A 27,917-nucleotide genomic window follows, 5' to 3' on the forward strand; every position below is an offset into this window, starting at 1 on the left:
AACATACCAAATATATATTTTCGGCAAAATATTGCTTCAAAAACTAGCCCGTCTAAATGCCGTTTTAAACGTAGACCAATCCATGACTGAGCTCGTGACTGACTCGTGAAAAATAAAATCCCACAACTTCTCATCTGTACATGGAAATGCAGAATGTAGATGACCAGGATGAGCTAATGATAGAAATAGATTCTGAACCTGAGGCCTCATGTTTTTCTGATTAAATCACCACATCCATTACTTGCATTATTTGTTAAGAAGAAACTTTCGTTTTTTTATCAAATAAATTTTGTGTTCTCTGTTGTTTCTGTATTTTGTTTATATTTATATAAAGAACACTGTTGTTTAGTCTCATAATTTTGTATATAATTTCATGATTTTTAATACATACCCTATTTTATCTTCAACAATATCCCTAAGTGCGTCATAGGGTTCATTCTCAGAAAATTCTCCATATCGAGAATATTCTCCAGAATATTCTCCGATTTTTCATTCTCGAGAATTTTCCAACACTAAGCGTGAGCCGTGTTCGTTATTCACTAGTAATGTCAACCCGCCTTTAAGCAGTATCTGTGGGTCTTCATGTGATTCAGCTACAAGGACTGTATCATCAGCGTATCTCAGGTTATTTATGATCATGCCATTAATTCAAATGCCTACGTTTTGTTCATCCATTGCCTTACTTAACGAGTATATATTAAACAAGATTGGTAAAAGTATACAATCTTGTGGAACACCTCTTTGTATTTCTATTTCTTCTGATGGTATTTCTTCTAGTCTCACTACCGCTTTTTGGCCATAGTATAAGTTTGAAATTATTCTTATATCTCTGAGGTTTAATCTTCTTTTTTCAAATGCTTCAATCAGTTGGCCGTGTCTAACCCTATCAAAAGCTTTATTATAGTCTATAAAACATACGTACAGAACATGAACGTCAAGAAAAAATTTATGAGAATATCGAAAACTCAAAGAAATAACGAGAGTCTCTTCATAAACAGAACTAATGTCGAACTCGTAGACTAATATGAATATCTTGGAAAAATGATCAAATCCACAAATTATTACTTCCAGGAAATCAAAATCAGAATAGAGAAGGCTACAGCAAATTTTAACAAAATCAGAAAAGTTCTCTGCACAAGATATTTAAAGTTGGAGTTAAGAGTTAACTTGGCTAGGTGGTACGTTTTCTCGATTTTGTTTTATGAAATGGAAGCTTGGACCTTGAATGCGGCATCCATTAAAAAACTGGAATCATTCGAGCTGTGGGTGTACAGAATAATTCTGAAAATATCTTGGACAGAAGACGTCACAGGTTCTGAGAAAGATGAATAAAGAAATGGAAATCTTAAATAACATCAAAACAAGAAAATTTGAATATCTCGGACATATTACACTTGGGAGAGATACAACTTGCTCCAATTGATTAAGCAGAGAAAGATTCAAGGAAAAAGAAGCACAGGGAGATGTAGAATATCGTGGCTGCGCAACCTGAGAGAATGGATGTACAACCAATGAACGAATAGCTATGATGATTGCCGACCTCCGTCGCGGAGATGGCACTGAAGAAGATGTTATGCTGATAAGGCAGTAAAAGAAAAAATTAATGATAAATATTTCTTACCTTAGGATCCACAATATCCTTGTTTTTCGAATTGCTTTGTAACTGCGAAGTAACGTTAATAACGACTTCTTTTATTTTTCTAAATAGACCTGGTTTCATTCCGTGCTGTATCACACCTTCCACTTTCACAGCCAACTGTGACCCCGCCTGGACACTTATGAATTCTCCGGATACCCTAGGTTGTGGAGAAATAGCTAGTTTTACGCTTGTTGATTGTAATACTTGGAAAAAGTACCTCGGAATTGATAGAGATGCGTTCACGAGGATCTCTATGATTTTTTTGAGAACTTCCACTTGCTGCAAATAAATTATATATTTACAGTAGACTCGCGATTATCCGAGTCTCGGTCATCCGAGCCCCTCGGTTAACCGAGGCCAAAAGTCAGAACAGTTGAGTTACAATTTTCAACCATGCCGCAACATCACCGCCTCAAAATCAAAAAGAGAAGCAAAGCTTATGCAAAATCAAATACTTTTTTAAACAGTAACATTATTAAGGTAACTGTTTTTAACTTTTATAGACAGTACTGTATTAATTTTGTCATTAAAATATCCACAGTTATCATTATTCACGTGTTTTTCTATCAATATAATCAATGTCAGTGTTAACCGAGTTTTTCCGTATCCGAGGTAGTCACGGTCCCAGTTACCTCGGATAATCGCGAGTCTACTGTATATAATAATAATTGATGGATTCGACCGTTACTTGATGGAAATTCATTTTATCTACCAATAAAACACTGAAGATGTGTTTAGTCATAGCCAACACTTTCTTTGAACACAAAGAAATACACAAAATAACAAGAGCAATGCCCCAGCGAAATGAAAAGTCAATAATAGACTTCATAATTGTTCCTCGAGAAAAAAGGAGTAAAGTTAAAGATGTCAGAGTGAAAAGAAGCTATGAGATAGGTAGTAACCATTATCTACTAGAAGGAGTATTCAAGAATAACAACAAAGTCGAGGACCGTAAGCAGATATAAAACAAAAACTATAGCGGAAGAATAAGAACCTATAAGCTGAGAAACTTGCAAACAAGAAATGAGTATATAGAGAAAACGGAAAAACAGTTTGCAAGGATTGAAAAGAGAAGACAAAGTAGAAATGTGGAAGAAAAGTGGATCAGATTTAAGGCCATACTATTAGAAACAGCAGGGCAAGTTTGCGGGTATACCAGAAGAAATAATCATAAAAAGCAGACAAGCTGGTGGAACAACGATATTAAAAAAAGAAGTCAGAGAAAAGAAAAGGCTATGGAAAATGTACATACAAAAAAGGAATCAAGAGGCATACGATAAATATAAGGAACAGCGCAACGAAGTTAAATTGAGGATAAAACAAGAAAAGCAGAATGCCTGGGAAGAATTTGGAAGAACTATGGAAGAAAATAGTACCCAAAATACAAAATTATTTTATAGAGTACTAAATAATATGAGAAGTAAAACGGAAATTAAACTACAGCAGATAAAAGATAGAAACGGAAATACATCAAATGAGGATGAGCTCATTATAGAAAGGTGTATAGAATATTTCAAGGAACTTTTAAACAATGAAAATACAATAGCAGAGAATCGCACACAGATAGCAGATGAAATACCTGAAAGAGGGCAAGAAGACGTTCATGAAACTAAAATAAAAATGGAAGAAGTTGAAGATGCACTAAAAAAACTAAAAGTTGGTAAAGCAGCAGAGATCGACGGAATAGATGCTGAATTATTGCAATATCTTGGACAACAGGGTAAACAAGAATTACATGACCTACTAAATTTAGCGTGGACAAACAAAAAAATCCCAGAGGATCGGAACATTTCAATAATACTGCCTATACACAAAAAGGGAGACACTAAAGAGTGCAGTAATTATAGGGGTATATCACTTCTCTGCTCAGCGTTGAAAATCTACGAAACTACGAGAAATAGTTGAGCCTCGACTGGCAGATATACAAAGTGGATTTAGACAATCACACAACGTACAAGATCATATTCACACTACAGCAAATTACTGAAAAAACACTGATAAAAACGATACACTGTACCTGGCGTTTTTAGATATGAAAAAGGCGTTTGACACAGTCAATAGAGAAGGAATATGGCAAAGCCTGATAAACAAGGAAGTAGATGAAGAACTTGTAAGTGTAATAAAGAGTTTGTATGTCAACACAAAAACCAGGTCAGGACAAGTAACTTAATCTCAGGCGAATTTTCTAACAACGAAGGGGTTAGACAAGGTGGGGTGCTGATCCCACTGTTATTTATTTCTGTTATGGATGAAGTTATTAAAAAGTGTTGGAAAAAAACTAAAAAATGCGCTATAGGGTATAGAAATTTGCAGCAAATAAAAATTGAAGCCTGTGCATTTGCTGATGACATTGTATTAGTTGCAAGAACTGAAAACGCTCTCGCAGATAACATAAGAATCTGGGTTGAAGAACTAAAAAACTACAACTTAATAATAAACATGGAGAAAACTAAAGTAATGACAATAGCCAACAAAGAAGCAACTGTAAATATTGAAATCGAAGGACAAAAAATCGAGCAAGTAGACCTCTATAAGTATTTGGGAATAATGTTAAACAACAAAGGTGCACAAGAAGATGAAATCGAGAACTTATTATTCACTGTATAAAAATTTCCTAAACAAAAAAGAAATATCGAGAAAAACCAAAATGACAGTATATAAAACCGTATATATGCCAATTACAATATATGGGGCAGAAAATTGGGTACTTAATGACATACAAAGAAAAAGATTACAAGCTACAGAAATAAGATACTTAAGAAAAGTGGTGGGAGCAAGAAGATTAGACAAAAGAAGAAACGAAGATATAAGACATGAATTGCAGGTAAAATCGCTCAACGAAAAAGTTGAAGAAAATAAGTTAAAATGGGCTGGATACATGATAAGAATGAGTGGTGACAGACAAGTGAAAATGACATGGGAGGCCAAAGCAGCGGGTAAAAGTACGAGGGGCAGACCAAGGAAAAGCTGGAACACTAGTGTAAACGAAATACTTGAGAAAAGAGGAACATCGTGGCAAGAAGCTAAAGTTTTAGCAGCAGATAGGAAGAGGTGGCGTAAATTAGCAGAGAGTATTATATAAAGGAGGAATCTTCGACACCTAATGGTAAAAGAGGCAATCGATTATGTATGTATGTATGTAAAACACTAAAGATTTTTGTTTTCAATGTTTCCAAAAATTTATTACAAATTAATGCTACAGCTGTTTCCTATTTCGGCAGTGTGCCTTTCTCAAATGATGTATCTTTACTGCGTCTCACTGGGGAGATGTTTGTCTCATTAAGTTGGTCATTGAGAATTATATCTGAATTTTTTAATTCATTGATTTCGATAGATTTATTAATGTTAATGCCTTTATTTTGAATATGAAGAATTTGATACTGTCCATTAAAAGAATGATTATGATCTAGAAGGTGAACGATCGAAAACATCTACCAGAACAACACAATAAAACTAAAAGTAGAAGATGTACTTTATTGTTCAACCTGATAATGGATGAAATAATAAAAAAAAGTAAGAACTAAAAAAGGATACCAAACGGGAGAAAACAACTTAAAATAATCTGCTATTCAGACGATGCAATATTAATCTCTCAAAGTGAAGATGATTTACAATTTACAACGTATGCTGCACCAATTTAATATAACCGCCAGAAAATTTAACATGTTAATTTCTCCAAAAAAGACAAAAGGCATGGTTATAACAGCAAATCCAATAAGATGTAAATTGGAGCTGGAGTGTCAAATAATAGAACAAGTGATGGAGTTTAAATATCTAGGCATCACACCATCTAGCTAGCTGAGAGCAGCATATCGTCGGTGACGTGACAATACCTTCTATATGCTTTTTCATGAATTTTGTAAGAGAGACTTCAAACTTTTTTTAGGGTCATTTCCTGTTCTCATATGTAAGTTTTAACATGTTTTTTAGTAAATTAAGTTGAATTTACTACAAAACAAGTTAAAAAATATCATATGAAAACAGGAGGTGACCATAAAAAAAGTTTGAAATCTCTCTTACAAAATTCATGAAAAAGCAGATAGGAGGTATTGTCACATAACCGACGATATGTGCCTCCTGATGAGGGACTAATAAGTTTCGAAACCGGTAGAGGTGCTTGCTGCACTCTCTGATTGAACTAGAATATAATGCGGCTGTAGTTTCGTGTTGCAACGAAATTGAAAATGGTTATTCATTTTTGATTTACATGTTTACTCTGATTGAAGTACGAATGGAACCATTCTCGTTGAAATTCCCTCATCTTCTTTAGTCTCAGCATCCGTTATGGCTTGCAAACTTTAGAAGCCACGGAGGTGTAACCAGAGAAGGTTCCCATTGTTTTCAATCTGGTGGGATGTAGAGTAATATTTTTAATATTATTTTATGTGCTATTAGATTGAAAACTTAGTCTTTTTTCTATTTGAAATTAATAAAAATCGTCACTTACGTTATGTGTTATAGTAGAATTGATTCCATCTTCACCAATGCTTTTGGCAATCTTGAGAGCACTTTCGCAAGCTTTGACCAGTTGTTGAGATTCTAGTCTCGTAGTCTTCGACCCAAATTCAATATATTCGTCTTTTATTTTGCTACCATTGACGCACACACTTTGTACACATTTTTCCAGTAACACACACATTTGTTGCAGACTAGAATAGAATATAGAAATAAAATAGAAAAAAAAAATACATGGAGCTGGTATAATACCTATTTTTTGTATTCGCTCCCTGCGTCTCCCCTCTATTTACAGTCACATGACACGCTGTCAGATTTTGTAAGGACGATTTAACATTGAGTCTTATGGGATTATTTTGTTAAACTTGAATATTTTATTTTGTAGTGATAATAACTGAATAGAATTGTTAGAATAGGGCTTTTCATCGATTGTCATTTGTTTCGAGCTTCTGTCATGTGTCACATAATATTATATCTACGTCATACGTTTCTGGTTTGTATCATTGTAAATACCAATAACGTATGACGTAGATATATTAATATTATGTGACACATGACAGAAGCTCGAAACAAATGACTGTGAATGAAAAGCCCTATTCATTAGCCATTTATTTATAATGTAATTTATATTGCAACAAAAATATTTTCTTTTTCGTTAATAAAGATTTATTGATATAAACTGCGATAGTGAGGTTATGTATATGTTACAGTTCAAGTTGATTCTCCAACTAGTTGGAGTCAACTCCAACTGAAACGAGCAGTAAAAGTTGATTTTAAAGATTTAAATCAACTTTTACTAGCTGGAGTTGACTCTTCCTGGATCGATTCAGTAAATGTTGATTATACGAGAATCTCAAGTGCATTTTTGATGAGTGTGTGTTTCTTTGTTTTGACCGTTTCAACTACTTATTAGTATAGTCTGTAACGTCGCCCCCGTTAGGTAAATTATTCTGATTCGATTTTTTGCACAAACTTACTCAAAGAAATACATCCGTATAACAATCCTTATAACAAATACACAGGGTGTCACGCGGTACCGCGGTCGAAAAATTGTTTAACCAATTTCAGTAAAGTCAGTCAGTAAAGTGACTCTTTATCGAACGAGTCTGATATTACGAGCAGAGGAACAGACGCGTTCGATAAAGAGTATTGAGGTGGTGCGTACAAAATTGTATCGTCAATCATAAAAAACATTAACACTTACTTACAACTTTGAGGAAATTTTTTTAATTTTAGACGAAATAAAAAATTCGTATGACAGTAATGACAGATGACTTTTGCATGGTGGCCGGTTTTGATGTTTAATCGATAGTTATCAATAGTGTATACCTACCTAATTACTAAATCTGTAAAGTTTTGATTTATTTTGTATGAATATAATTGCGACACACTACAGAATTTTACTTTTTGACATAAATTTTATTAATAATAAGATAAATTTTGTACAATATTTTTAATAATTAAAGTAAATAAATTTTAATTTCACTCAAATAAATAATCGATTGCTGCCAATGACCACTTACATTCAATCTCTGTTAATTTGATTAATTATCGCGGCAGGTAAAGTAACATTCTTCTTTCAATACAACAAAGTGTTACTTTACTGCCGAAAATAAGGGCAAATGAGTACAATAATGAATGATTTTAGTGAAGTTTGGCGATAAACAATGATTTTAAACAAATTCGCAAAAATACATAATTTTTTCACTTCATACAATTTTTTTTTAAATCCGTTGGGCCTTTTTTTCTCTAAAGTTGAATGTTGTCGAGTTATTAGCGACTTAAAATTTGAAAAACGCACAAAATAACCATTTTCAAGGTTTAATAACTTGGTTAAAGATAATTATTGTGAAAGTCGAGCGAGCGGCCGTGGAGTAACGGCATAATCGCTGGCCTCATACGCCGGTGCACGTGGGTTCGAGCCCTGCTAAAGGCAAACCATTTTCATTTTCAATAATGACACGAGCCGTCTCACCGTGCCTCGGAGAGCACGTTAAGCAGTCGGTCCCCCTGGGCTAGTGTACATCGACGCTAGTTACCTGAAACAGGGTTAAAGATGTAATTGGCGCCGGAACTGTCCGAAAGGCAAAAATGCCATACGATATTATATATTATGAAAGTCAGAAACTAAAAAAAATCAAAGATTAAAACTACCTCTATAAGATTCTAAAGAAATTTTTGTCATTATTTCATTAATAAGATATTATTTTTAATTATCAACAATGAGCACTAACCGTGTATTGAGGCGGCCGTCAATGTGAGTGCGAGTGAGATTCACCATTGGACGGCTGGAATGATGCATCTCTTTAGCACTCACCATTGACGGCCGCCTAATACGCACTTAGCGCTCATTGTTAATAATTAAAGATAAAGCTTAGTAATAAAATAGTGACAAAAATTTCTGCTGGATCTTGTAGAGGGGGCTATAAACTTTGATTTGGTCACTTTCTGACTTTCATAATATTGGATTTTAACCGAGTTATTAAGCCTTGAAAATGGCTATTTTCGCATTTTTCAAATTTTAAATCGCGTATAACTCGACAACAATCAATTTTAGAGAAAAATCACAAAATACCTTTTTTTGCTCAGAATAACCCAAATGATCTAAAAAAAAATTGTTCGAAGTGAAAAAATTATTTTTGTGAATTTGTCTAAAAAAATTGTTTAAACAATTTATCGATCAACGTACTGCCTGGCACCCAGTAAATTTGTTATAAGGACCTTTTTTTGAGTAAGTTTGTGCAAAAAATTCGAATCGGGGTAATTTACCTAACGGGGGCCACGATACAGCCTAGACTAATTTGAACATATTCAGTAACATTTAATTTCTAGAATCGGCTGTTTGTGTGAATCAGAATCAACTTTTACTAAATGGCATTGGGAAGAGTATACTTTTCCTAGTTGGAGTCTACTTTTACTAGTAAATGTTGAATATAAATGTAAAACTTTTACTGACACCAGCCGTTAGAGTTGACTCGAACTAGTTGGAGTCAACTCCAACTGGATAATCAACTTGAACTGTAACATATACATAATCAAACTGATAATCAATATTGGAAAATGAAGAATTTATATCAGATTCGTTTTTATTTTCTGTTTATATTAATACATAATATCACTAGCGTGACACAGCATTTTTTTTAAATGTCCCATTTAAACATACACACAGCGTCCTTACAAAATTTCAAAAAACCGCCACCATGAGTAGGTCGGTCGATCTTGCTTTGACACTTTGTTAACGCTCGGAGCGATTAGTATATTTCACAAAGGACACCACACACCTCTTATGGAAAATATAATGTCGCTCAAATGCAATAAAATCTACAGGAATACAGGAATCAGTTCATATCATTGCGACAACTCCATTTACGTCAAATTGGCAGTTTAAAAGAAAAATTTCGACACCCCGCATCTCGGAAACGAAGCAATTGCGGACATAAGTTTATACAAAAATGCTAAAATGCAGAAATGCAGGAACTATAGATGAAAGTCTAACCATCATACAAGAAACAGTGAGAGAAATAAAAGAACAACACCTGAAGAAAGATACAGAGAAACAGAAATCGTGGATGACCGATGAAATACTCGAGCTTATGGATCAGAGAAAAAAGAACAAAGAAAATCTCAAAGAATATACAAGAATACATACCATCGTCAGAAGAAAGATAAGAGAAGCAAAAGAGAAACAAAAAACAGAACAATGTCAAGAAATAGAGGAGTATCAGAGTCGATATGACAATTTCAATGTCCATCGAAAGGTGAAGGAAATAGCTGGAAAGTTCCGAAAACGCAGCAGCGGAAAAATAACAGATGATGAAGGCAATCTTGCCATAACCAAAGAAGATAAAAAGAAAGTATGGGAAGAATACTTGGGCAAACTTTTCCACGACCTTAGAACAGGAAAAAAACCCACCATTGAAGATAATTCAGGTCCCGAAATCCTACCAGAAGTAACCACAGCCATCAGACAAATGAAGGATGGAAAGGCACCGGGACTTGATGAAATACCTGCAGAACTGCTAAAGCTATTAGATGGAGCACAAATAAAAATAATAGCTGAAATATTTAATGACATACAAGGCAGGAAAAATACCAGCAGAGTGGCTCAAATCTGAGTGTGTACCGTTGCCCAAAAAACCAGGAGCAAAAGTTTGTGAAGACTATAGGACCATAAGCCTAATGAGCCATCTTCTCAAGCTGCTTTTAAAAGTCATCCATACTAGAATTTACCGAAAATGCGAAGAACAAATTGCGCCCAATCAGTTTGGATTTGTGAACGCCGTTGGTACGAGGGAGGCTTTATTTAGCGTGCAGGTGTTGTTTCAGAAATGCAGAGATGTCAGCTGTGATGTTTTGGCATGCCTGATTGACTACAAAAAGGCTTTCGATAGAGTCCGACATGAACAAATGATGGAAGTGCTGAAGAGGACAGGGATTGACGGAAGAGACCTGAAAATAATAGCTAACCTGTATTGGAATCAATCAGCAGTGCTCCAAATAGAGAGAGAATATACAGATCCGGTCAAAATCTTAAGGGGAGTGAGACAGGGATGCATAATTTCACCGCTGATATTCAATCTGTACTCAGAGCACATTTTTGAAGAGGCTCTAAAAGATATTGATGAAGGCATCTCAATAAATGGAGTCAAGCTCAGTAACCTGCGATATGCAGATGATACAATAGTGTTTTCCAATACCATAGAAGGGCTGCAAAACTTAATGAATAAAATAACTGAAGCCAGTAGAACATATGGTCTAGATATAAACACCAGCAAAACCAAGCTAATGATCATCAGCAAGCAAAACATAACTGGAGTAAATCTGTATGTGAACCAAATGAGAATTGAACGTGTCTCACAATACAACTATTTGGGAACTATAATCAATGAGTCGTGGATACTCAAGAGATTAAATGTCGTATCGGAAAGGCAAAGAGTGCATTCTTGACTATGAACTCTGTGTTCAAGAGCCATGACATCACTCTAAAAACAAAAATAAGGCTCCTTAAATGTTACGTGTACTCAGTGCTTCTATACGGAGTAGAAACGTGGACATTGAAGGCGTAAACTCTATCGAAACTTCAAGCTTTTGAGCTAAGGTTGTACAGAAGGATCCTGAAGATACCATGGACAGACAAAGTCACCAATGAAGAAGTACTACGGAGGATGAACACAACCGCAGATTTAGTCAACATCGTGAAGGGCCATAAGCTGCAGACTTGGGGCATATAATGAGAAATCAAGGCAGATACGAGCTACTCCAGTGCATTTTGCAAGGTAAAATTGAAGGAAAAAGGACCCCAGGACGAAGAAGAATATCCTGGCTTGCTAACCTGAGAGCATGGTATAGAAAGACCTTAACACAACTATTCCGTATAGCAACTAACAAAGTCATCATAGCCAGAATGATCGCCAACGTTCGGAACGGACAGGCACCCTAAGAAGATGTTTATTGGGCAAACTCACTATTTTTTCATGTAGAATTACCCCTTAAAGTTTGTCATACTTATTTAGAAACACCCTGTATATGGTTAGATTTAAATAAGCTGTCTAGTACTTACATTTGCATATTTTCTAAGGTAGCAGGATCAGCATCAAAAGTAGTTTGATACAACTTCCAATGCAAATCTCCACAATTCTTGAAGTCCTTGACACATTTTCTGAGTTGGTTAGTAATATAGCCGTGCCTTTGATATTCATCTCTCGTACTTTGGACTATGGTTGCTGCTATGGCAGGAGGAGGCACTATGCACAAAATGTTACAACTATAAATTAACTGAAGTAAACACTGTAAATATTCACTTCGAATTTTCATATACTCTGCTTGGAACGTGAGGGTGTGTTGTGGGGTACTGGCAGCCTAAAAGCGTAACAAAAATAAAAATTTATTTATCAATGTGTATGAATAATGACAAAGACAGCAGATGTATAATATAAGTAAGCAGGCGCAGGTTTGGATAGTTCTGCTTTAATGTATGGTGCGGCTATTGGTTGTTCCGGTAATTAATACTAGTCTGGGCTGATTATCGGAGAATAGGCCATTTTTGGGAAAAGTTATTTACCAGCAATTTTATTGCTGGAATCGAATCTTATAATTGTATATATTAATAATATAGATATGCAAAGTCCGCAGATAGTGTGCTACTTTTTTTATAAACAAAATGGCGCCCGAAAATCGTGTTTTTTTCAATTTTTGCTCTATAACTCCAAAGATTTTAAATTTAGACCAAAAACACCCAAATAAAAATTCACCGCAATTAAATTCTGCATAGAGATGTGTTTTTTCCGATTTACTTCGACGAAAACTTTCCCCGGAAAAAGCGGGTTTTTCCAACAAAATCTTTAATTTTCAACTAAACTTTTAGATAAGTAGTTGTTAATCAATAATTAAATAACTTGCTAACGTAAAAGCCCTTTCCGTATATATTATAATTCCAGAAGCCGATGGAAATTAAATGAACAGTTTAGCAACAATTGAAATGTAAATTAAAAATTTACGGTCGCTATAATAACGGCAATAATTATGATGCATAAGAATAGCTATGATTTTTTCATAAAAAGATACTATACCTATCTAATTTACTTTACAGAATTGAAATTGGACTATTTAAGCGGCCTCAGGAATATTTTAAAGTTATAAACAATTTTTTGGCTTATAAACAAATAGAATAGCTCGGGAAATATTAAACTAAATTAAATCGTGAAAACGGTAGTCGAAAGACAGCGGCAGGACGCTTCTTTTAAAAGAAATTTTCAACTAAACTTTTAGATAAGTAGTTGTTAATCAATAATTAAATAACTTGCTAACGTAAAAGCCCTTTCCGTATATATTATAATTCCAGAAGCCGATGGAAATTAAATGAACAGTTTAGCAACAATTGAAATGTAAATTAAAAATTTACGGTCGCTATAATAACGGCAATAATTATGATGCATAAGAATAGCTATGATTTTTTCATAAAAAGATACTATACCTATCTAATTTACTTTACAGAATTGAAATTGGACTATTTAAGCGGCCTCAGGAATATTTTAAAGTTATAAACAATTTTTTGGCTTATAAACAAATAGAATAGCTCGGGAAATATTAAACTAAATTAAATCGTGAAAACGGTAGTCGAAAGACAGCGGCAGGACGCTTCTTTTAAAAGAAAAAACGTTTAATTATGACGAGTGGTTCCTGAGTTACAACCGGTCAAAGTTGACCGGAATTTACGGCAAAAACATAAACAATAGGATCATAATTTTCAAACCATCACCTTTTTATTTTTGTCCTCTTTCTCCACACCAATTTTCATATCTTTAAAATCCTCATGACATATATTATTATAATAAAAACTATCGATAATACGTGTGAAAATTGCCAAAAATAGCAAAATTCCAATCAAAAATTAGGTTAGAGAAAATGTAACCCTCAAAGTTCAAAATCGGTATACGTTAAAAAAAATGCATTTTCTCGGCTTCCCATGGAGCAATTTCCTTCATTCTTTTTTTGTTCCCAAGTAACTCGAGTAGAGCCATCGAAATAACGCATTACTAAATGTCAAACTTGCTTTTGTTTTGTTATAATAAAGTAGTTTATTTAATATAGCACACTATTTTAATTTGTTTAAATAAAAATTGTTTAAATAATTATACAGCTTTCAAATGAGAATATTTATGTTCTCCGGTCTAAATTCCGGTCAAATTTGACCGGTTGTAGCTCAGGAACCACTCGTCATAATTAAACGTTTTTTCTTTTAAAAGAAGCGTCCTGCCGCTGTCTTTCGAATACCGTTTTCACAATTTAATTTAGTTTAATATTTCCTGAGATATACTATTTGTTTATAAACCAAAAAATTGTTTATAATTTTAAAATATTCCTGAGGCCGCTTAAATAGTCCAATTTCAATTCTGTAAAGTACATTAGATAGGTATAGTGTCTTTTTATGAAAAAATCATAGTTATTCTTATGCATCCTAATTATTGTAGTTATTATAGCGACCGTAAATTTTTAATTAACATTTTAATTGTTGCTAAATTGTTCATTCAATTTCCATAGGCTCCTGGAATTATAATATATACTTATATACGGAAAGGGCTTTTACGTTACCAAGTTAATTAATTATTGATTAACAACTACTTATCTAAAAGTTTAGTTGAAAATTAAAGATTTTGTTGGAAAAACCCGCTTTTTCCGGGGAAAGTTTTCGTCGAAGTAAATCGGAAAAAACACGTCTCTATGCAGAATTTAATTTCGGTGAATTTTTATTTGGGTGTTTTTGGTCTAAAGTTAAAATCTTTGGAGTTATAGAGCAAAAATTGAAAAAACACGATTTTCGGGCGCCATTTTGTTTATAAAAAAAGTAGCAAACTATCTGCGGACTTTGCATATCTATATTATTAATACATACAATAATAAGATTCGATTCCAGCAATAAAATTGCTGGTAAATAACTTTTCCTTGTATTTTGCTAATTAGCCCAGAGTATACGTAATTAAAATTATTTATTGTTTACTTATAGTTCAGAGAAATAAGGAAAAAATTATTCTGTTGGAGACACAACCCCCTCCAGGCCGAAACCAAATTTTTTGAGTAGTATGGACAATAACAATATATAACAATAACCTATATGGTCCCTGCAGCCGATTTTGATGATATACATAGTTTTAAACAAATGAAGGTCAAAAAACTCATAGAAGGAGAAACTCATAAATCCTTTAAAAACTTCAATATGGCGTTCGCTGAATATGTCTATCCTTATTGGTTGCTTAGAAAATTGCAAAATAAATAATAATTTTTGAGTTTTTATAAATATTCATAACTTATGTAAGAATTAACTTAGAACCTTCTTGTTACACGGAATGCTGAGACTTCTGGTGCTTAAATCATACCCTAAATTTCAAAGCAATTGGTCAAATACTTTAAAAGTTATTTAATTTGTTTTTCCCAAATTAATTTTTTTTGCAACACTATAAGTCAGAAAATGATGAAGTTACAGTAATACTTTGGATAGTTTATGAAAGAAGATTTACACTATTAATTTAATTTAAAAAAAAAATGACAAAAAATAATTCTAAATATTGCAAAATTATTTTGCAAGAACATGTGAAATAAAAAGGGGGGCTAACTTCGTCCCTAATTGTCCTAGGACAATTGTTTTTCTTTCTAAATGTGTATAAAAATTCAGTCTTTCTGAATATGAAAAAATAATTTTTCTACGGGTAACGGTTAAAAAGTTATTCTAATTGTTTATAAGTAAGCAAAAAATCGACATGTTTTTGCAAAATAATTTTACACTGTTTAAAATTACATTTTGTCATTTTTTTAAACTAAGTTAATAGTATAAAAATGTTCTTCTTTCATAAACTGTCCGAAGTATTACTGTAACCTCATAATTTTCTGACTTTATAGTGTTGCAAAAAAAATTAATTTGGGATAAACAAATTAAATAACTTTTAACATTTGACCAATTGCTTTGAAATTTAAAATATAATTTAACCACATGAAGTCTCAGCATTCCGTGTAATAAGAAGGTTCTAACTTAATTTTTACATAAGTTATGAACATTTATAAAATCTCAAAATGTATGACTTATTTTGCAATTTTCTAAGCAACCAATAAGGATAGACATACAGTTGAATCTCGATAACTCAGATTAATCGGGACCGCGGCCGATCCGGGTTATCGAAAATCCGGGTTAGCCGGAGAATATGGTAAACATTAATAAAACACGGTATACTTACAGATAAACTCCGTTATAATTGAAATAACATGAAATATACAGGGTGTCCAGAAACTCTACCGACAAACGAAGACAGGAGATTCCTCAGATAATTTTACGACAATTTAACCCAATTCACCTAGTACGAAAATGCTTCCTAAGGGAGCTAGAGCTCTTTGAAGATGGCATCATGTAATTATGTTTTTCTTAAATACCTCCAGAACGCTTCTATTTAGAAAAACGAAAATTGGTATGCGTATTTACTTTCCAGAAATGAATCGACTTAATCCATTGCGAATTTCTAGTACCGGTCATAGGCGTCCGTTTTGGGTAGGGCAACGGTTATTTTATCGCCTAACTTTTTTGTCTTTAATTTTTAAGCATTTTTGACTCTGAATTATTAAATTGTGAGGTATTCTAGTACTAAAAGGTACTTTTACTTTAAGCTGATAGGATACACCGTTTTCTAGAAAAATCGATTTGAAAATTTTTCGTTCTTTGAATTTCAAAAAACAAGATTAAAAAGAAACTATTTAGAAAGATGAAAACTGGTACATTTATATATATTCCAGAGATTAATCGATTTCATTAATGGCGAATTTCTATTACCGGTTATAAGCGTCCGTTTTTGGGTAGGTCAACAGTTATTTTATAGCATAACTGTATTGTCTTTAATTTTTAAGTATTTTTGATACTAGATTATTAAATTACGAGATATACGAGTACCTTAAGTTACTCTTGCTTTAAGTTGGTAAAATACATCGTTTTTTTAAAATTTTTTTCAATTTTTTTTTTCAAATTCCCAAAACTAAAAGCTTTTAAATCGATTTTTCTAGAAAACGGTGTGTCCTACCGACTTAAAGTAGGAGTACCTTTTAGTACTAGAATACCTCACAATTTAATAATCCAGTATCAAAAATGCTTAAAAGTTGAAGACAAAAAAGTTATGCGATAAAATAACCGTTGCCCTACCCAAAACAGACGCCTATGACCGGTACTAGAAATTCGCAATGTATGGAATCGATTCATTTCTGGAAAGTAAATATGTATACAAATTTTCGTTTTTCTATACAGGGTGTTTGGTAAAGAATGGGCCATAGCTTAACCTCAGGTTCCTGAGGTTAAAATAGGCCGATTTAAGCTAACTTATCTTAGTACAAAGTTTATAACAACCGAGATACAGGGTGTCAAAGTTAAACTTATTTTTATTTATTATTGAATATTTCCTGACAGGTATGAGATAACAACATGAAATTTGGTATGTGGGGTTTTTTTGGGTCGAGAAAACTAAATTTCCTACCAAAAATTATGTATTGCCCAGAGGGAGCCACATACGCCTTTCAGCACTCATTTATTACGTTCAATTTTTTTTATCCCTCACTTTGTATAATTTTGACATTAAAATTTTTATTCTCCTATTAGTTTTACTTAAAAAATGTATACTTCTTTCATCTCCCTAAACTCAACCGTTTTCGAGATAAACGCATTTTAATTCTGCGATACACCATCATTTTTAGCATAATATCATTGTAGTTACACCCGAAAAATAACTTAAAACCATAAAATTATCCAAAAATGTATCGCAAATTTCTTCAAATGGAATTTGCAATGCAATGACATAAATTTGAGAACTGGCACAATTATTATGGTTTTAAGTTATTTTTCGGGTGGAACTACAATGATATTATGCTAAAAATGATGGTGTATCGCAGATTTAAAATGCGTTTATCTCGAAAACGGTTGAGTTTAGGGAGTTGAAAAAAGTATATCTTTTGTAAGTAAAACTAATAGGAGAATAAAAATTTTAATGTCAAAATTATAAGGAGTGAGAGATAAAAAAAATTGAACGTAATAAATGAGAGCTGAAAGGCGCATGTGGCGCCCTCTGGACAATGCATCATTTTTGGTAGGGAATTTAGTTTTCTCGACCCAAAAAACCCCCACATACCAAATTTCATGTTGTTATCTCATACCCGTCAGGAAATATTCAATAATAAATAAAAAAAAGTTCTTTGACACCCTGTATCTCGGTTATTACAAACTTTGTACTAAGGTAAGTTAGCTTAAATCGGCCTATTTTAACCTCAGGAACCTGAGGTTAACCTATGGCCCATTCTTTACCAAACACCCTATATAGAAGCGTTCTGGAGGTATTTAAAAAAAAACTAATTACATGGCGCCATCTTCAAAGAGCTCTAGCTCCCTTAGGAAGCATTTTCGGACTAGGCGAATTGGGTTAAATTGTCTTAAAATTATCTAAGGAATCTCCTGTCTTCGCTTGTCGGTAGAGTTTCTGGACACCCTGTATATACACAGTACACATCTAAATTACGTATAGTTGTATTCGCCGTGTGCAAGTACTTGGAAGGGATACGTGAAACGATCGTGCGCGAATAGCGGAGAAATATTGCAACTTTCTTAAATAATTCATATTGTCAATTGAAATTGTCAAATTGACGTACATTTCATATATACTGTCATTGAAGAAGAAAAATTATATGTTGCTCCACAATATTGATATGATATGCAATTATTATATAAAGGTAAATTTAATTAATTGTATTTTGCTTGCAGTACTGCATTTTAATAACTAATTTTATTTACTACATACAATTGTTTACGTTTTAATAACATAACCTGAATCTTATTTTTTTGGGCTATGGCCTTGACAATTATCCAGTAACCAGGACTAATATAATTGACCAATATAATTAAAAGTGCGAATACAGTTGCAGAGCGTAGAAATAGGTGTCGCTTTGCCGAACTTGCACGGTCCCAATAGTATAGAGTATTGTTCATTTGTTGGTAAAAAACTCATGCGCAGACAAAAAAAAAACACGAAAACACAAACCTATCTGAAGCACAATTACAGAACGGAAGCGAAAAATACGACTGACTACACACAATACGGTCACAATCGGAACAATGTTGTTATTTAAGAACAGTGGAGACTAAGACCATTGTTTAAAAAAGAAATTTTTAAATAGTCTTTTAGTCTTTTTTGAACAATGCTAAGACAGTTTGAAATAAATAAAGGAATACACGTGCCTGTTGTTTCCGATAATCCGGGAAATGAACGTCGCTCTGCCGCCGTGTGCCATGAGTCATTTTTACTATCGTATAGTTCAAATTACACAAATACACATTATTTCTCAAATATTATATTACATACATTTTTATTGTTGAAATGTTTGTCTGATGAAAATCGGTTTGGGTTAGCCGGACTTCCGGGTTATCGGGGACCGACTTATCGGGGTCCCACTGTATTCAGCGAACGCCATATTGAAGTTTTTTTTATATGATTTATGAGTTTCTTATTCTCAAATTTGTTTGGAATGCTCCACTTTTTAGTAATAGACGAAAACAGCGAAAATTTACCGTTTTTTGATCTTCATTTGTTTATAACTATGAATATCATCAAAATCGGCTGCAGGAAACATAAAGGTTATTATTATAGATGTCCATACTACTCAAAACATTTGGTTTCGGCCTGGAGGAGGATGTGTCACGGGAAAAATCTTATTTCTCTGGACTATTCGGTATATACCGTTAAAGCAAGAGATATAGTATGCGCTAAAATTAATTTTGACCATTTTTTATTAACATTTCACCCTACAGGAATTGTGCTTTGATAACTGATGTAGAATAGCCTTTTAGTCCAAGTTGTGAGGCCGCTCCCGTATGAAAAAAATTTCTGATTCGATTTCTTTGCGGATTCCTATTCAAAAATGTCCCCTTTAAAACAAATCAGAAGGATGCCAAGCGAAATTTTTGGACAGAACTTGTTGAAACAATTTTTTTAAACAAATTCAAAAGATCACCTTGTTTTTCTCCGGAAAATATTTTTTTAGGTTTATTGGGTCATTTTAAATGGTCTTTTTTCATTTTTCTCAAAAGTTGATAGGTAGTTTTTAAGTCGAATAGATAGATAAATTGATTTAAAGAGGTGGCCCTTCTGGCCTGTTCCACTGCGACCTTTTCAGATCTATTATGGTCCTCTAGTCCTAGATAACATTCTCTAGCCTCACCCTTTTTAAAAAGTCTTATAGCTTCGATACTGAACCTTCCATGTAGCTATTTACCGTTGGATTTTCTTCTATTAATGCAAAGAATCGCACATTTGTGAGACTGTCACACTGACATAGAATGTGCTCTGCTGTTTCTTCTTCCAGGTGACATAATCTGCACAGGTCATCATCTGCCAATCCCATCAGCTTTAAGTGCCTATTCAGCTTACAGTGCCATGTTAGCAGACCTACTATGGCTTTGACTGTTTTCCTTTTTTTGCTTATTAGGTCTGCCGTAAATTTTGGCGAATGTTCTGTAATGAACTAGTTCGCCTGTCTTTGTCCTGGTGAATTCCTCGACCATTCCAAAGTTTTGTGAGCTACCCACTTTCTTGTAGCCGTTCTTGTTACTGCCTTTGCAACGCCGCATAAGGGTTCCGGTCCAACGAATGGCATTGATGAGCCATGTTTGGCCATTTCATCTGCTTTTTCATTGCCCTTATGACCCTCGTGCCCCGATACCCAGCCTACCGTAACCTTGCTACGATATCCTAGTTTATTTAGGGCACACACACAATCCCATACTAGCTTACAATTGACCTCTACATAATTGAGTGCCTTAAGCGCTGCCTCACTATCTTCGAAGACGGCAACTGAAGGGAACGTTCTCTCCTGCCTTTTTATTTCTTCCACGCAGTGATGGATTGCGTTACTTCCGCCTGAAAAACTGTGATATTCTTTGATAGACTTACCGAGAAATGTATCCCTTGATTTTTCCCTACTATGCCGGCTCCCACACCTTCCGATGTTTTTGAGCCATCAGTGTACCAGGTAGCAACAGCTTGTATGAGTACACCTTCCTTCCAGTCTTCCCTGCCTGGTATATTATTTTTGAACTTATTGCAAAATACCGGATTTACACTCAGTCCTGTTGGACAGGGAATTGGGCAGCGTGAATGTGTAAATAGCTCACTCGCGCTGCCGCTGCTCATGCTACTCATTGCACGGCACTCCCCAGAAAGTCGGTTTTGGGACGAAAGTCAAAGGAGAGGCAGCGCGAATGCGAGTGAGTATAGTCTTGAGGACATTGCCGACATTGGTGAGGACTGGTGTGAATACTTCACTCGCGTCGATATCGTATTTCGGGCAATATTTCCGACAGCGGCATTAGCGGTGGCAAAGGCTGAGTATAAATCCGGCAAAAGATATATCTTGTTGCTGTTGCATCGATAGGCTGCCCCATCATAATATCGGTTTTAGCTCCTCAATTAGCTTTCTGCACTATGCACCATTATATGTAACTGACTATGCATTAATCTATGCATCACTGATCTGGCTTCGCCCTGAACAAAGATATGAAGTCGTGGTAGATTCAGCAGGACTTCCAACGATGCTGTAGGATTTGTTTTTATGGCCCCCGTAATACACAGGCACGCTAGCCTTTGTGTATTACCTAGCAGCCTTATTGCTCCCAATTGCTGCGTCTTTGTCCACCACGTCACCGAACCATAGGTTATCATGGGTCTAATAACACTTGTGTATAACCATGGGGCCATTTTGGGGTTAAACCCCCAATTCTTACCGCTCATTCTTCTACATCTGCCCAAGGACATAGTAGCTTTCTGTGTGGTTTTCAGGATGAGAGTACTCCATGTAAGCCTATGATCAAAATAAACCCCCAGGTATTTTGTTTCTGTGGCAAATGAAATCTCTTTTCTTCCCAGCACCGGTGGTTTTAGGCCTTGTAGTCCTGTCTTTTTGGTGAAGTTGACGATTTGTGTTTTCTGATCAATGACTGTCAGTCTCTCTTGTTTACACCAGTCGTCAACTATATTTAGGGCTGCCTGCACCCTCCCAGACTCCACCTGGGCAAACCTGCCCCTGACAACGATTGCTATATCGTCAGCGTATCCTAGACAGTAAAAGTCTTCTGTTTACAGATTTTTGAGATCATCTACCAAGGTTGCCAAAGTAGGTAACAGAACTTCTCCTTTTGGACAGCCTCCAGCTACTCTTGCTTTGATTATTGCTTTATCCAGAGTGGATATTACTATCCTATTATCCAGGGATGCCCTTATCCATCTGCATATTAGCGCAGGTGTGCCTCGTCTACTCATAGCCCCTATCAAAGAGCTGGTAGTAACATTATTAAATGCCCCTTCTCCTTCTTCCTTCTTGTATGTAGGCTTTAAGGCCTGTTTCTTCTTCAATTATTTAAATTAATACTTCAATTGTTTAATACTTCAATTGTTTAAATTATCGAACCATCTTTTTCTTGGTCTGCTAATACTTCTTCGTCCATTTGGTGACTTATTTCGTGCTATTCGTACTATCCTATCCTCTGCCATTCTACTAATGCGTTCTACTGTTCTACTAATGCGTTCGTTCCACTCCTGTTTCTGTTTTGTCACCCATCCAATTATGTCTTCTACATTGCATGATCTTATGTTTTCGCTTCTCTCCCTATCCAACAGACTTTTCCCTGATATTCGTCGAAGTATTTTCATCTCTGTTGTTTCTAGTAGTCGTCTCGTTTTAGATGTGTCAGGTCTTGTCTCCGCCCTGTATGTCAATATAGGTCTAATTGCTGCTTTATAGATTCTTGCTTTTGTGTCTTGTCTTAGGTGTTTGTTCTTCCAGATTGTGTCAATCTGGAATTAATACCTAAAAAGCGGCCATTGCTATCTCTTTGTCCTCCATTGACTTTGAGATAAGCCTATTTAGATCATCCAACACAGAGTCCGTAGATTTACCAGGTTGGTATGCATATTAACGATTGCTTAGAGGATTATCTTTTAGCACTTCGTTTCTGATGTATCTATCACGAAGCCTTTCTAGCGTTTTTAATAGAAAAGAAGATAGGTTTATTGGTCTATATGACTTGGTGTTAGGTCTGATACCGTACCTACCTTAGACAAGTATATAACTTTAACCTTTTGCCATATTTCCGGTATGACCCCCCCCCCCCCATGCTAAACAGGCTTTGAGGAACTTGCATAGGTGTGGTGTCAATACCTCTGTTCCGTTGGTGGTTAACGGAAACAATTAACTTAAATTAAAATAAGTGTAAAACAACGAACAATAATATATTTGGAACTTTACCGCGCTGAGCAGATGGGACATGCATTGTAAATTGTAGAATTCCCTCATCTTCCTTAGTCTCAGCATCCGTATGGCTTGCATATTGTAGAAGCCTCGGAGGTGTAACCAGAGAAGGTTCCCATTGTTTTCACTCTGGTGGGGTGTAGAATAGCATTATGTTGTCTTATATGCCATTAGAGTGAAAACTTAGTCTTGTTGTAGCAGTTGCCGCTAGGGCATCTATGCCATTTCGTTCGTTACAATCCGGGACTGCACGCTGGGGTTTGTTTTGGTTGGATCAGGGAGAGCAGCATATGTGCCTCCTTATGAGAGACTAATAAGTTTAGAAACCGGTAGAGGTGCTTGCTGCACTCTCTGATTGAACTAGAATATGGTTCGGCTGTATTTTCGTTTTGCAACGAAATTGAAAATGGTTATTCATTTTTAATAATATATTTATTTATTTTTGGTTAAAAAAGGCGTGCTTATATCTCGTAAGAGGGTTTGTTATTGTTTGGGCCCAGCGAGGGTTGTATGACTGACCGATGCCTGCTGGGGTTGTGTATCGACTGATGTGGTTAAACTAAAACACATGTCTGTGGTTTTACGCTGAAGACTAATTTATTGACAAGAGGCTGCCCCTTTATCTGGTGTTTTAAAAGCTGAAAACACTTCTGTAGTTTTAAGAAGCGTCTTCGAATGCATTTAAAAAGTGATTTATTGACATAAGGTCTGATAAAGTAACTATTTAATGGGGAATTTGTTTCCCAGAAAAAACATTAATTTTATACAATCTGGTTTTGTATTTTAGTAGCGAAACACATGTGAATTCTAAATGACCCATATTAATTTCGTTTAGAAAAGAAAGTTAATATTTAAAATTAGCAATTAAAAAAATAATAAATGAAGCGTGTCGCTATACCTCTAATCCCATATGCAACAGTATCGGATACATGCCATTTGTCCCTGGAGACTGATATGGCCGAAATTTATTTATAGCCCATCTAATTCTGTTTGGGCTTGTAATTGCTGTGGCTATTTCCCAATCTATAGAGCCTTTGGTCTAGTCAGCCTTTGGTCTATGTTGGTTTGCCTATCTGTATCATTCAGAATTGTAAATAGAGTTTTTTGTTTCTAGGTTAAAGTATGCAAAAATTCAGTTAAAGAATCTCCTGTAAAATTGCCTGTAAAATGAGATACGAGATTTTCATACCAAGCTATCATAAATAATAATAACAGAACTAAAAACTTACCTTTAAGGCAGCTATAGCCTTATTGTAATGTATCACAGCGGTATCCAACCTATTAACGAGAGAATTTGAATCTTCACTGTAGAGTTGAGCTTCAGCCTCGGATAATTCTTTCAAACATATTAACCAAAAATGAAAATGTTCCGAACTAACCTGTTCGGCGAGTCCCAGAAAAATATGATGAGCTACCTGAAATGAGTCAATTTTGTAAAAAAAATCAACGCCATCAAAGTATAGTGCTAAAAATCAGAAAGTGCAAGATCTGTCCAACTAGGTAATACTTTATTAAACTTTAAATATAATTTTCATGTCATTTAGTTTTGTTCAGCATGTGACTTAGATAGACTTGATATTGACCATTTAACTACCGTTTGTTTTTATTTTAATAGTATTCTTCTTCGCTGCTTTTCTCTAAAGAGACTATAAGAGTGTAACATAGGAATTGAGCGGGAAATCCTTGTTTTAGAGGATCCAAATCCTTGAAGAGGGTATTGTCTAATATATTGCACTTTATATATGCTTTAATATAAAATCAAGCCATTTTTTACGTTAAACTAAATGGTATTCACCCAAAAATAATTTCGAATAAAAAGTATAAAGAACGATTAAAGTTATTATGAGCATTAATTGAAAAACAAAAATGCGGTGAAATAAGTAGGTTAGATTTTGTAAAGTCATCTTCATTTTAGTGCCGTAGTAAAATGCACCTTTAATTTACTTAATTACGTGTAGATATAAATACGTAAGTGTAAGTACAAGTTTTGCAATAAATTTTTATATTTTCGTTCAATTTTTAATTATACAGGGTGTTTCCTTAATAATTGTCCATATAGTAACTGGAGAAACCTTAGCACAAAATACGAATATTTAACCTAAAACACTTAAATAAAATGTGGTTCCTTACTGAGTTACAGGGTGTTTTATCTAAAAATTTAAAAACTATTTTTGTTTAGCATTTTAAATCTATTCGACGTATCCTTTTCATACTTGGCAGGAAGTATAGGTACTGTAAAAACTACTAAATTATGTTAAACAAACGTTTCTGGCTATTACCAGAGGCGTACGATGGGGGAAAGTGAATGGTGGACCCTTTCAAAATTCTACGCCACTGGCGGAATTGGTATTTTAGTTCAATTTTTGGATTCTCCAATACTTTCTATGAAAATAATATAGTCTTCATTCGTAACGATAAAGTCATTCGTTTTCGAGATCTTTGAAGTTAAAAATGAAACGACACAGTTATTTTGATTAATGTATTGTGTCGCTTCATTTTTAATTTCAAATATGTATCTCGAAAACTAATCATTTTACCGTTGCGAATAAAGAGTATATTATTTACATAAAAAGTATTGGAAAATCAAAAAATGACACTAAAATAGCAATTTCGTCACTGGCGTAGAATTTGCGAAGGGTCAACCAGCCACTATCCCCTATCGTACGCCTCTGGTAGTAGCTATAAACGTTTATTTATCTTAATTTAGTAGGGTGTACAGTACCTACACTTTCTGCCAAGTATGATAAGGATACGCCAAATAGTTTTAAAGTATTGGGTACACATAATTTTTAAATTTTAATCATATTATGAATCATATCATAAATTAATCAAAATAACTGTGCCGTTTCATATTTAACTTTAAATATCTCGAAAACTAATGACGTTATCGTTACCAATGACGAGTATATTATTTACGTAGAAAGTATTGGAGAATCTAAAAATGGCACTAAAATAGTAATTCCTCCAGTGGCGTAGAATTTGAGAAGGGTAAACCATTCACTATCCCCTGTCGTACGCCTCTGGTAGTAGCTAGAAACCTTTGTTTTTCATAATTTAGTAGGGTGTATAGTAGTCGCATTTAAAATGCTGAGCAAAAATAGTTTTTAAATTTTTAGATAAAACACCCTGTAACTCAGTAAGGAACCAGATTTTATTTAAGTGTTTTAGGTTAAATCTTCGTATTTTGTGCTGAGGTTTCTCCAGTTACTATATGGACAATTATTAATGAAACACCCTGTATCCCTAACTTATTTCGTCTATTAATACATTACGGTAGGGTAGGATGGTCACAACACGGAAGACATTAAAATGTTTCAGTACCATGGGAGGCGGCGCAATCATACCCAGGGATTACGGATCATCTGAATTAATTCGACGCAATCGTGCCCTCAGCTGAACGTACCTCAGTTAAAATCGGCGCAATCGTCCCATACCCCTCGAAATAAGTGAAAATGATTGATTTCCGTAAAAGACAGTCGGACGGAAATCGGAGCAAAGGCCGTGAAAGGGCGCTGTCAACTGTCGATCGACTTCTGGTAGACTTGCAGAGAGGTTCTTTTGTGTTTCGGGTCTGGTAGTGGGTTTGGGTATTTTTGGTGTTTTTTGAAGTGTATGTAAGATAAAGCTGTCGATTCCTTTCAGAATTTTTTGGTTTTTTTAACAACGCGTGGAAGATCCTGTGTCATTTTTTGTCAAATCTAGCCTTTTCTGAGCTCTTCCTGTAACGTTGAACTCCAACCCTTGTTGATGGTGAAATGGTTTCCCTCAGATATCCATTGCTTTTTGATGCTTTTATAGCTTGTGTTCTTAGCTGTTTTATCAGGTTTCTCTCTCTTGATACTGTCACTTCCAGGTAATTAAAATCTTGATCATTGTCTTATGTTATTGATTTACCAGTATACAGTGCGTCCATAAAGTGACGCATAAATTCATTATTTCGTAAACCAGCGACTTTAATGAAAAATCCCGAAACAAGTCGATTTTGATTTTTAAATTTCGATTTTCTGGCGTATATATTACACTAGTGACGTCATCCATCTGGCCATGATGACGTAATCGATGATTTTTTTAAATGAGAATAGGGGTCATGTAATAGCTCATTTGAAAGGGTATTCAATTCTCTATTCAATAGTATACACATTAATATAATTATTTATACAGGGTGTTCAAAAAAATTTAATTAAATTAATTGGGACAAAAAGAAGAATGTACGTAATTTATTACTGTTACCAGAAAACAGAAAAAAGATGTTTATTTGACAAATAAATATTGTTTTTTGCTTAAATTCAATGTTAAAGCTGCCACCCACCTGCCTGCTCTTGCCCTCTTGGCAGTTTGTTAATTTCGTTTAAGCGAAAATCAATGTTTATTTTTCAAACAATTTTTTTCTGTTTTATGACAGCAGTTAAATGTATTTAGAATTAAATAAATTACATACATTCTTCTTTTTGTGTCAATTAATTTAATTAAAAAAATTTTTTTGGGCACCCTTTATAAATGATTATGTTAACGTTTATATTAGTGAATAGAGAATTGAATACCCTTTAAAATGAGCTATCACATGACCCCTATTCTCATTTAAAAAAATCATTGATTACGCCATCAAGCCCAGATTGATGACGTCACTAGTATGATATATATGCCAAAAATCGTAATTTAAAAATAAAAATCGACCGGTTTCGGGACTTTTCTTCAAAGTCGCCGTTTCACGAAAATAATGAATTTATGCGTTACTTTATGGACGCACTGTATACAGTGTGCTGGAATAAGTGTTACCCCCCCCCCCCCCCCCCTTAGTAACTTATTTATTTTTAGCACATAAGCAAAACGCTCGGACAGGTCGATTTTTAAAATAATCATAGTATATTGTAGCATCAATGTTTCGAACTTAACGCGATCCCTCTTCAGGTGACAGGCATAACTTTGATTTTTTAAACGGGAAAGTACATCATGTGACACCTTATTTAAAAGCTTTTGAAATACTGATTACAAAAATGTATAATACTTT

At 34.4% G+C, this 27,917-nt stretch overlaps 1 protein-coding gene across 2 annotated transcripts in view; it reads right to left on the bottom strand.

Moving 5' to 3' along the window:
- LOC114338407 (integrator complex subunit 7) overlaps positions 1-27,917 on the bottom strand; it is a 68,873-nt gene that overhangs the window by 20,594 nt on the left and 20,362 nt on the right. Inside the window, exons 9-12 of one of the 2 annotated variants that reach the window (XM_050658589.1) lie at positions 24,139-24,324; positions 11,655-11,953; positions 6,087-6,288; positions 1,622-1,918 (exon numbers count right to left, since the gene is read on the bottom strand). In XM_050658589.1, coding sequence (XP_050514546.1) covers positions 1,622-1,918; positions 6,087-6,288; positions 11,655-11,953; positions 24,139-24,324 — 984 coding nt within the window. The remainder of the gene's footprint in view (positions 1-1,621; positions 1,919-6,086; positions 6,289-11,654; positions 11,954-24,138; positions 24,325-27,917) is intronic. The other variant, XM_050658590.1, reaches the window with a different exon arrangement.

The sequence above is a fragment of the Diabrotica virgifera genome, chromosome 8, assembly GCF_917563875.1.
Source record: "Diabrotica virgifera virgifera chromosome 8, PGI_DIABVI_V3a".
NCBI classification, from domain to species: domain Eukaryota; kingdom Metazoa; phylum Arthropoda; class Insecta; order Coleoptera; family Chrysomelidae; genus Diabrotica; species Diabrotica virgifera.